The following is a 12,083-nucleotide window of genomic DNA, read 5'->3' on the forward strand; positions in this document are numbered from 1 at the left end:
CTCAGTCTGGAAAGATATAAATGGATAAATGCCCATTACCAACCATGCATACCTGACAAATGTGTGTAAAAACTATGAATGTATTGATTTTTCATTTTTTCATTTTTTTGGGAATCTTTTGGAAAATTCCCAAAAAAATGATATTCTCCTACCACAAAAATTCCCTATTTTGACATGTGATCTTGTGCTTATATGTTACTAAAAAACTACCTTGGGGTCTAAGGAAATGATTTCAGCTGAAACTATTCAAATATATTGAATTGTTACTGAGATATGAATTTTTTAGAAAATAGTGTAAAAAACACCTTTTTTGCCCCAAAACGGCCGTTTCCATGGCAACCAGACAAAAACCGTAATGTAAACAACCTGAAAAAATCAATACTGTTGATAGTTATTAATTTCAACTGTCAAAAGTAATTTCCTGTCACAAGTATTTAAAAAAAAAAAAATTCTTTCGAAAAACTGGATTTTGCCCCCAAAATACACATTTTCCCTCCAAAATACTATAAAGCTACCAATTTGGAATGGATATCATATCAAAATATATGCCCCAGCCCATCTTCTTTACAAAAAATATAGTGAGCCTTTGTCCCCCCGACTGGTACCGAAAAGTCAATTTTGAGTGATTGGCCCATGGACTATGATGGGAGACTGATGTTACAAAAGACTTAAATTGCTCATAGAATGTGTCTTTCTGTGAACTTGCAGAGACCTTGGTAGGGGAGTATGCGACGACCAGAGAAAGGTCGCCATGTCGATGCTTTAGACGAGCCACAAGGAGACGGCCGGAAACAGGGTGCCATGACATCAATGAGCCGCTCTTATCACTTGCCAGTACTGTAGTAGCTGTGCTACTCCATTAGTGTGCTGTGACTTTCCTGAATGGATGAGGGTGCAATTGCTCACTTACTGCTGTCCACTGCCAGGTATTCTTTCTTCGGACAAGTCTGCTTTTGATTTTCGGAGTTTTGTCATTTAATTCACTGTGGCTTCCGGATATCCTAATTAGGCTAATGATAATACATTTCATGTAGCAATACGTTTAGTGTGTTGAAGATCAGGAATTGGTGTAGCTGAGGACATGCCACATCTCAGTCTAGCACCTCCCCGAGAAGGGGTTTGCTTTTTATGCATCACACTCGCTGGAAAACCAGCACCGGGTTGTCCTATGGGTCCATGATTGTCATAGTATATACTCCCTGGCATACTCCCTGGTACCATCATAGTCACAGTGTGGGGGATCAACCCTTCATACTTCGTTCCCTTGAGTTAGTGGGAACGTGAAGCACAGTAAATGGAGCCAGTTCTTCATAGAGTTGAGTAATGTGCCTCCATCTATGTCAGACAGTGCCGTTGATCCCAAAAGGAATTATTCTGCCACCGAGTGGCTCAAGGTATCCTCTGCTGCCCGGTGCCAGGTTATTTAACCCATAGCTGTGGATTTTAAATCTGAGTTGTCCTTCTCCTAGTTAGGCTGCCATCTAAAGCTGGCGTGCCCCACCTGTCCGGAGCAATCTGGTTTTAAGGTGTCAGAAACTCCGCCTTACACACTTCTGCCATCTGTTGGAAACTGCCGTCAACACAATAAGCTAGGCAGTAGGAGTTTGGTTAGGAGAGGCTATAAAAGATGCTGACTGTATGGGGCATTTCATGGATGGGGAGTGGCTCAACTCTCCCCACCATCCTATCAATCCTAACCCATTGACCCCCATATATACAACTAGCGATCAGAAATCAAACATGCCCTCCATAAGTATTGGGAAAAAAAAAAAAACCCCACCGTTTAGAGGCCATTTTTCCCCGCAATAAGTATTGGAACAGTGAAGTCAAATTTGTTATTATTGCTATATACAGTGCCTTCAGAAAGTATTCACGCCACTTGACTTTTTTCACATTTTGATGTTACAGCATTAATTTAAAGTTGATAAAATTGAGATTTTTTTGTCACTGATCAACACATAATACCCCATAATGTCAAAGTGGAATTAATTTTTTTATTTTCACAAAATAATTAAAAATGAAAAGTTTAAATGTATTGAGTCAATAAGTATTCAACCCCTTTGCTATGGCACTCCAAATTGAGCTCAAGTGCATCCAATTTATTTTGATCATCCTTGAGATGTCTCTACAACCTGATTGGAGTCCACCTGTGGCCAATTCAATTGATTGGACATAATTTAGAAAATACGCACCTTTCTCGACAAGATCCCACAATTGACAGTGCATATCGGAGCAGAAACTCTACCATGAAGTTCAAGGAGTTCTCCATAGGACTCCAAGATAGAATTGTGAGGAGGCATAGATCTGGGGAAGGGTATAAAACAATTTTTAGAGTGTTGAAAGTTCCCAAGAGCACAGTGAGTTCCATCAAGAAATGGAAAGATTATGGAACTACCCAGACTCTTCCTATAATCTGACCAAACTGAGCAACTGGGCAAGAATAACCCAATGACCCCTCTGACAGAACTACGGAGTTCCTTGGCTGAGATGGGATAACCTTCTGGAAGGACAACAGTCTCTGCAGCCCTTTACAAATCCAGGCTTTTAGGGAGAGTGGCCAGACAGAAGCCACTCCTGAGAAAATGGCACATGACAGCACACCTGGAGTTTGTAAAAAGGCACGTGAAGGACACTGAGCGAGCAGGAGGCAAAAGATTATGTGGTCTGATGAGACGAAAATTGAACTATTTGGCCTGAATCCAAAGCGCTACGTCTGGTGGAAACCGAGCACAGTTCCTCACCATTCTAACACCATCCCTACCATGAAGCATGGTGGTGGCAGCATCATGCTATTGGGATGCTTTTCATTGGCAGGGACTGGGAGACTTGTTAGGATAGAGGGAACAATGAATGGAGTCAAATACAGGAAAATCCTTGAGAATAACCTGCTTCAGAGTTCAAAAGACCTTAGACTGCGGTGAAGATTTATTTTCCAACAGGACAACGACTCCAAGCATAGAGCCAGAGCAACACTGGAATGGCTCCAGAACAAGAGTGTGAAAGTCCTTGAGTGGCCCAGCCAAAAGCCAGACTTGAATCCCATTGAGAATCTGTGGAAAGACTTGAAGATTGCTGTTCACCGACACTCCCCATCCAACTTGACAGAGCTTGAGCAAATCAACAAGGAAGAATGGGAGAAACTTCCCAAATCCAGATGTGCCAAAGCTGAATACGGACATACCCAAGAAGACTCGAATATGTAATTGCTGACAAAGGCGATTCTATGAAGTATTGACTTGGGGGTGTTGAACACTTATGTAAATTAGATATTTCTGTATTTCATTTTTAATTGTTTTGTGAAAAATTCTAAAATATATATATATTCCACTTTGGCATCACAGTGACAAAAAAAATCTCAATTAAATCCATTTTAAATTCAGACTGTAACACAACAAAATGAGAAAAGGTCAAGGTGTGTGAATACTTTCTGAAGGCACTGCACTCAAGAAATTTGGATTTGAAATCAAAAGATGAATATGAGGCAAGAGATGAACGGAAGAAGAACAAGATAAACTGAAACTTTTATTTCTTGGTATTTCTATTCATATATGTTTTGCCATTGTAGAACAATAGCAGTTTTTTATGTTCAGTCGCCATATTTTAGTTTGGCTGCTATATAATCCAAGAGCAACTGGGACAGGTCAGTGACATAATTATCGCACAAAGCGAAGGTATACAAAGCAGGTTCTGCCATGATCAATGTCTTTATCAAGAGCTGTACTTCAGTGAAGTTTTTTTTTATGGCTGAATGGATATCTATGTTTTGCGGACGTGACTTCTCCACTTGAAGTAATTGGATGCATGTTTTTGCCTTCTCAGCCTATGTAGCCTTTGTTTGATCATTCAGGGCCTCTTCACTCATCCAGTCTCTAAGTGCAATCTACGTAAGCTGATGTATTCATTCGTACATTAACTTGTGCAGCGGAATATCTCTGCTTCCTGCTGTAAGAATTTCCCTTCAAAATCTGACTTATGACAGATGTGTGAACATTTGCTTTGATAATGACGTCTTCAAACCTACTTTCTTCCATGACATGTCCAGTATCACCCATGTAGTCCACTGCTCAAAGCATGTCACCCATTTATAGGTAGTGTTACGGATTCGTCACTTCCGTTGTGGTGGTTTGCATCCACTGTAAATATTTCTGATTCCATATACTATTATTGTTTTCAAAAGGTTTATTGTCCATGAACTGCTTTTAAAAGGTAAAAAAAAGTTAATGTCACAAGAAACAGGAAACCGGATCGGGAACCGGAAGACAAAGAAGAAGAAGAGAAAAAGAGGGCGGGGCGAGTGAAGTCGGACAAGAAGCGAGTCGTCGGACAAGAAGCGAGTCACTTCAAGGTCCGGGGCGAACGTTGTCGAACGAAAGTCGCTAGTGAACTTTCGGGGTTCCTGGGAAAGGAATTCCTATGACAGAGTTGTCATCGCTGTGACCGGTCAACCTGCGTGTCAGATTTTGCGATCGATTCAGGAGAGAATCATCGCCGTGCCATGCGCCACGAGACCGGGTCGTTGGCCATTTTGGCTCGTGCAGGACTTGTGCTTCGCTCGCGGTTTCGTCTCTTTTCGACCATCTCCACCGCATTCAGACGTCGATCTGGGGCGTGTGTGTGACGTGGCCTTTTGAAGGTTAATTCGTCCATACCCCAGGGTGTGATCTCTCAGTCGCCTGTAGGGCGCCGTTGGATTTCCCAGGCGCCTTGAGGGCGCCTTTGTGCAGCTTCGGCTGTGTGACGGTATTTGCCATCCGCACGGGATTCTGGTCTCGATTGGACTTCGTTCTGGCGATCGCTGGAGCGAATCAATTTCGTCTCGAAGCTGGGAATAAGACACATTGGGGAATGTTCGTGTTTCACTCACTTGGAGCACAGTAAGTTAAATATTACAAAACTGATGGTACCATCATAGGACGTATTGATTGTACTTTTGAATACTATTATTGTTGTACTGTTATTCTTGTGTGATCTTAATACAATATTTGTTTGTGAGTAACATTTGGGGTGGCTTCTCCCTTGATCTTTGACATACAGAATAACACTTTTTCTGCCGTGACTCCTCTCGGGGCTCGGAGGTACACCGTGACCAGGGGTTCGGGGAGGAGCACGTAACAGTAGTAGTTGGCAAATTCTTCTGTATTTCTTTATTTTGACTATCTGAGCCTTCCTGTACAATTATTCATCCAAGATCACATGACCAATCTTGTCCAATGGATGAGAACATGGCTTGGAAGTTATTCATCATGGTATCAACTTTGTTGTATTCTGTGGCTGATGTAGGGAATCATTCGACAATAGCCTATGGATGTTAGCTTGATGTTCAGTTACGATTACATGAAACACTTGTTACGGATTCGTCACTTCCGTCTTTGTGGTTGTCATCCACTTGAAGCATTTTTAGTTTCATGTACTATTATTGTTACAGTTTGAGTGTGAAATGGAGATAACTGTCTTAAAAGGTAAAAATAATGTCTCGGAAGGAAAACGAGATGGGTGAGGGAGAAAACGGAAGAGGAAGAAGAGGCGGGCGAGAGGATCGAGTGAGATCGGGAAAGGAAGGCCGATCGGCTTCGAGGTGTCGAGCGGACGCTGGTGGACATTGGTCACGAGCGAATATTGGTTTCCCCGGTAAAGGGATTCCTGTGACAGGGTCATTATTGCTGTGGCAAATAAACCTGCGTGGTGGGTTTTGCTTTTGGTTCTGAAAGTGAATCATCGCTGGAGAGCAGGTACGCCTCCATTACCAGCCCGTCCGCCATTTCACCTCGCACCAGCCATTTCACCTCGCACCAGCCATTTCACCTCGCACCAGCCATTCGCCTGGTTCTCGTGTGTGTCGTGGATTTCGCTTGGGAACTCGTGGTTCTTCGCGGTTCTCCGCTTGGGAGCCGCTGATCATTCATGTCAGCGTCATTGTCTGGTGAACCGAAGGTGTGAATTCCCAGTCGCCTTTTGGGTGAACTTTTACCGGACCGACGTCGGCCCGTCACCTCACCAAGCGGCTCGTCTGCAGCATCGACTGTTAGCCGTTCTGGGTTCAGGTCTCAGTACGACCTTTTCCTGTGATCGCGAGAGCCAAGGGGATCGACTTTGGCCTGGTATCGTGACACAGTGACTTTGGGGGATGTTACCGATTGTTCACGTGGGAATACCGTGAGTTATTGATTCAGGAAATTGGTGGTACCATCATAGAAATTATATGATGTTTGCTGTGCAAGTGAGGTTTTCTTGTACGTGCGTTACTTGTTATTATTGTGTGGTTTTAATACAATACTTGGTTTTTGTAACAATTGATTGGTGTGGTTTCACCATTGGTCATTGGCACAAATAATAGCACATCTTTCTGCCGTGACTCCTTTCGGGGCTCGGAGGTACACCGTGGCCGGGGTTTGGGGAGGAGCACGTAACACACTGTCTATCCAGGAACTGTGGGTGAGGTCAATTGTTCAAAATCTCCTTCGAATATCTTTAGTGAAGGCGCTATTCTAAGCAGAAGATATGCTTTGTCTATAGCCCAGGCCTTTGCGTGAACATCAGACCATTCCAAAAAACAATCTGTGTCCTCTTTTCCAATGACATGTGTCAGCCTGATTGTTGACCTCCACAATCTGGACATTGGAGAATTTCTGGGGTCGTCCTTTATTCCTTTGATATGGTCCTTGATCTAGTGGATTGTGTGGCTCATCCAGCAACGTCACCAAAGTGCCCAGGGAAAGCTCCTTGTTCCTTTTGGCAAAGCACCATGTTCAGGACATCATGATGTGCTCCTTGAAGTGATTCAGTGGCATGATTAAAGTTATCACCTGCTCCATGAGTCACAGCACCTGGGATCATGTTCATTGGGCGAATAATGTTAGTGTTTATCTGTTCTTTATCTGCTCGTTTGCCCAACTGGTATCAATCCTTTGTACTTCGTTGTAGTTTTATTCAACAAAGTTACAACTTCCTTTGATTGAGGCATTTGGTATAATGATGAAACTCCAAGGCCAACATGCTTCGGCGTCCTTCTGCATTGCCCCGTTGAAGACATGCAAACGATCTTGGCCCAGATAAAGGATATACCTGTGAATTGCTGCATTACACTGTCCAAGCAAAAACCTGTCTGTCGGATCAGGAGATTGAGGGGGCTTTGAAGAAATAACCCAATGTAAGAAAATATAAAGGTTATCTTTGACGAAACTATTTGCTGAGCTTCATTTGAAATATCCTGTGGATTGAGTGGCTGATGAACGATGCATTGTGACGATTGACTCAGAAATCAAATGATACACTACATGGCCAGAAGTGTGTGGACACGCCTTCTAATTAGTGGATTTGGCTGTTTCAGCCACACCCATTGCTGACGGTTATATATAATGAAGCACACAGCCATGCAATCTCCATAGATAAACATTGGCAGTAGAATGGGCTGTACTGAAGAGCTCAGTGACTTTCAACGTGGCAACGTCATAGGATGCCATCTTTCCAACAAGTCAGTTCGTCAAATTTCTGCCCTGCGAGAGCTGCCCTGGTCAACTGTAAGTGCTGTTATTGTGAAGTGGAAACGTCTTGAAGCCACAACAGCTCAGCCGCCAAGTGGTAGGCCACACAAGCTCACAGAACGGGATCACCGAATGCTGAAGTGTGAGGGCATAAAAATCGTCTGTCCTCAGTTGCAACACTCACTACCGAGTTCCAAACTGCCTCTGGAAGCAACGTCAGCACAACAACTGTTTGTCGGGAGCTTCATGAAATGGGTTTCCATGGCCGAGAAGCCTCACACAAGCCTAAGATCACCATGTGCAATGCCAAGCGTCGGCTGGAGTGGTATAAAGCTCACCGCCATTGGACTCTGGAGCAGTGGAAACGCGTTCTCTGGAGTGATGAATCACACTTCACCATCTGGCAGTCCGACAGATGAATCTGGGTTTGGCGGATGCCAGGAGAACGCTACCTGCCCAAATTTGGTAAAGTTTGGTGGAGGAGGAATAATGGTCTGCGGCTGTTTTTCATGGTTCGGGCTAGGCCCCTTAGTTCCAGTGAAGGGAAATCTTAACGCTACAGCATACAATGACATTCTAGACGATTGTGTGCTTCCAACTTTGTGGCAACAGTTTGGAGAAGGCCCTTTCCTGTTTCAGCATGACAATGACCCCGTGCTCAAAGCGAGGTCCATACAGAAATGGTTTGTCGAGATCGGTGTGGAAGAACTTGACTGTCCTGCACAGAGCCCTGACCTCAACCCCATCGAACACCTTTGGGATGAATTGGAATGCCGACTGCGAGCCAGGCCTAATTGCCCAGCATCAGTGCCCGACCTCACTCATGTTCTTGTGGCTGAATGGAAGCAACTCTCCGCAGCAATGTTCCAACATCTAGTGGAATGCCTTCCCAGAAGAATGCAGGCTGTTATAGCAGCAAAGTGGGGGGGGGGGGGGGGGGGCAACTCTATATTATTGCCCTTGATTTTGGAATGAGAAGTTTGAAGAGCACATAGGAGTGTGATGTTTGGGTGTCCACATACTTTTGGCCATGTAATGCATGTGCAGCTTGAAACAGGATGGCGTCATCTGAGAGGTGTTTGTCATTTCCTGCTGACAGGTGTTCATTTATTTCTTTGTTTTTAATCGTAGCCTCGAGGTGTGCAGCTTTACCTGTGACATCCTTTAACTGAATGCTTGCACTCATGACAATATCAGGCCTTGTAGAGGAGCCATGGTTCACCACCATCATGGTATACTGTTGGTGGGGGGTGGGGGGGGGCTCCATTTGGGCTTTGAGTTTTTAGTTGCATTACATTGCAAGAATGCAGATAAACAATTTGAGATTTAAAGAAGACATTCACGATAAAAAATCTATTTAAAAGGGATAAACAAGTTCCATAAAAAATTTAAGGAATAGTACAAAAGTAAATTGAGACAAAACAAATAAACGAAATCTCTCCCAAATCTCAAAAAACAAACATTCAAAAATAATGTCATCCATTTTACATCACACATGACATCAGTTTTAGCAAAAAAGGGCTTTCGTCAGACATACTGGAAGACTCATGAGAAAGACCATGAGAACTGAAAAAAAAGGGATGGTTAATCGTGAAGAGGTAAAAAAGAGAGATAAAGGGTCTTGACAATGAAGAAACTAGAACGGCACTCGGTAGAGAGCATACCTCCACGTGTGTGTGTGTGTGTGTGTGTGTGTGTGTGTGTGTGTGTGTGTGTGTGTGTGTGTGTGTGTGTGTGTCAATCGACAACTAATTCATGAGATTAAGCCATTTATTCAAAGTATTCTACAGTTAATGATTCACACAAAGAGACTCGATCATCCAAGAAATTCTTTAACAGGTATCAACAAGATGTCTTGTCCTAGACAACCCTGAAGAAGGAAGAAACCTACATCCATCCAGGGTATGAACTACAGCTACTAGGTTATCATCCCACCAAGTTTCTTTTTTCGACACAATTGTTCCCACCCTCTGCTGTGACATCCCTCATCCTTCAGACAGACAGGCAGCAGCCCCTTCCCTCTCTTCAGACATTGATAGAATCATGAGCTGGGGAAACATTTCGAACATGTCTTTCAATCCTGACAAACCTCCGACTCTCACTATGTCTCTCCGAAAGGACCATATGACAAACCCTCCTTTCTACTTTCTTCACAATCCTCTTGAAGAGGTTCAGTCACTCAACTTTTGGGTCTCACTGCCAGCCATGATATTTCTTGAGCAAAAACCATACTTCTAAGTTAGCCTCCAAACTCCTATCCACCTACAAGGCTTTCATCTGCAGCTTGATGGAGTAGTGCTCTCTCCTCTGTACCTGGGCCCCCGCTTCACACCTTGCTCAGCTTGATGCTGTGGAAACCAAGGCTTTCAAGATCATTGCAATCTCCCACGATGGAACACTTTCACATCGCAATCAGGTTGGTGGTCTTTGCGTTCTCCCACCTCCTTTGCACGGCACATGCGTTCCATCAGCAACCCCCTTCTGGTGAAACTACCAAAAAACAAAAACCACTGTTCATCTCCACTCATTCGTTCCCCTATTTTCCCACCTGTGCAACCAACTTCCAAATTAGCTTCAATCTCATTCTTCCCTCCAGATGTTCAGGGCAGCCTCCCTTCCCTCCCATCGATTCAACTTCGGCGTGGGATATTCCAATGATCTTGGAGACCTTGGTTTGTGCTGCTGATGCAGGTCCCCATGTGGGGACTCCTTAAACTACTAGTACTACCTCATTCAAACACCTTTAACTCTTTACCTTGTTACACGACGCTCTGAAACTGAGAAATGAGACTGCTCTCTGATTAGTGTTTACTGTGCCTGGTGGTGATGTTAGCGGTTTGGTGGTGTAATAGTTGAGAGCGCCTCCTCCGAGTCTGAGAGGTCGGTGGTTTGATTCATACCAGACTTGAAAATAGTATGTGTTGCTTTCTTGCTTGACACTCAGCATTTAAGGGCCAGAACACCGAAAAAACCATCGGTTGGCATCCTCGGGGAGGATGAACTTCCTGCTTGATTGTCCTGCTGAGTGTGGAGAGAAAAGTGTTGTCAAAAAGATGACGTTGCTGGCACCCAGAATGTTCTGGGAAGTGATGTCGCTTCTCTCAATCTAAGCAGTGGTTGTTGTGTGAAAGTCAATTCTGGTGTTGTCTCGTGTATCTGTCTGCATGTGTGCGTGATTTTTGCTGCAGCTCCTCAACGAGCTTTAGACTTTAGAGCCTGTAACAAAAAAAATAAAATAGAATACAAATCGGATTAGTGTGTGTGTTTGTGCACACGTGCAATTCTTGCATTAAAAATGATGTCCCATGACTTTTGGCAGGAGTATGTATACATGAGGGACGTTTCATTTTCTGATGACCTGTCTGCTATTCTCCAGCCACCACTTGCCGCGTTTAATTTGTCCGAGTTTTACCGCTTGAGGATGGGCGTCGAGCGACCGCGGGTCCCTGAGACCATCTTCCAACCATCGCTCCTCGGAGAGGATTGTGCTGGACTCATTGAAACCATCGAGTTTGTGCTTAACAGGTACCTGTTATCGTCCATGCTTGATTTGTCTCGTATTCCCTCTCCCTCACTCCCTCCCAGCTCTCAGCTGGTGATCGAGTTCATGGAGAAATAAACTTTTTAGGACATGTTGTTACTACCTTGAAACTTGATGGAAGTAATTCTCTTTTCAATAAAAAATGGCCAATTTAAAACCAGATAGGTAATTATTCTTAATACAGTGGCACAAGTCTGAGGTCCTAACTTTGCACTCTCTCTGCATGTAGGTACCCGGCGGAGCAGCAAGCAAAGCTCGTACAGAGGTTGTTTGTGACCGGAGGAAATGCCGCGTACGTGGGAATGCAGGCCAGGCTGCAGCAGGAGCTGCTTGCCATCAGGCCTTTTAAATCGTCTTTCAACGCAAGTGAAACCTATTCGTTATTCCTCCCAACCTACTAATGTTCTGCCATCTTGTGTACTGTATTAGATTGCGCTCTCCCCGATCAGCTCCTCTCTTTTCCATGCCACAGGTGATGTTGGCTGAAGACCCAGTGCTGAACAGCTGGCATGGTGCGTGTGACTGGGCGACTCGTAATGTTGAAAACTCGCGGGTTTGGATCTCTCGTGCCGAGTACCTGGAAAAGGGCGGCCATTATTTAAAGGAGCACGAAGCCTCCAATATGTACATACCGGCCCCCAGCGTCCCACAGAACTGAGTTTGTGTTTTGCCTCGGCCATTTTGAACTAGCCCGGCTACAATTACGTTCTCCGTTTTCATTGTTACTACGTCATTGTGAGCACTGCAACTCCCTGCATCCCTTCGGGCCTGACACCAATGCGGTGCTTCTAAGCACATCGACAATGAGGAAACCGTCACCGATCCTCGCATTGCGATTCCATTCTGGCTCATCAGCAAGCCTGTCGTTTCACAATTACTTTTGTAATCGGACGGCACGATTGTCTAAAAGCGTTGAAAAAGGAAATGAATCGCAACCAGTTTTTAATTTCCCTGAAAGCAGTCAGGTGTCACAGTGCAGGTTTGCAATAACGATTGTATACACTATCTCAAGGGAGTTATTTTTTATTGAAGGAAATACAAATTCTGTCTTTTATACTGTA

At 44.2% G+C, this 12,083-nt stretch overlaps 1 protein-coding gene across 6 annotated transcripts in view; it reads left to right on the forward strand.

Annotated features, from left to right (window-relative positions):
- ACTR5 (actin related protein 5) overlaps positions 1 to 12,083 on the forward strand; it is an 81,261-nt gene extending 69,178 nt beyond the window's left edge. For all 6 annotated transcript variants that reach the window (XM_078779321.1, XM_078779320.1, XM_078779322.1 and 3 more), the window contains 3 exons: positions 10,858 to 11,006; positions 11,252 to 11,384; positions 11,495 to 12,083. In XM_078779321.1, coding sequence (XP_078635447.1) covers positions 10,858 to 11,006; positions 11,252 to 11,384; positions 11,495 to 11,680 — 468 coding nt within the window. In that variant the 3' untranslated portion in view covers positions 11,681 to 12,083. The remainder of the gene's footprint in view (positions 1 to 10,857; positions 11,007 to 11,251; positions 11,385 to 11,494) is intronic.

Source organism: Myxine glutinosa, chromosome 5, assembly GCF_964187855.1.
Source record: "Myxine glutinosa chromosome 5, kmMyxGlut1.1, whole genome shotgun sequence".
NCBI classification, from domain to species: Eukaryota; Metazoa; Chordata; class Myxini; order Myxiniformes; family Myxinidae; genus Myxine; species Myxine glutinosa.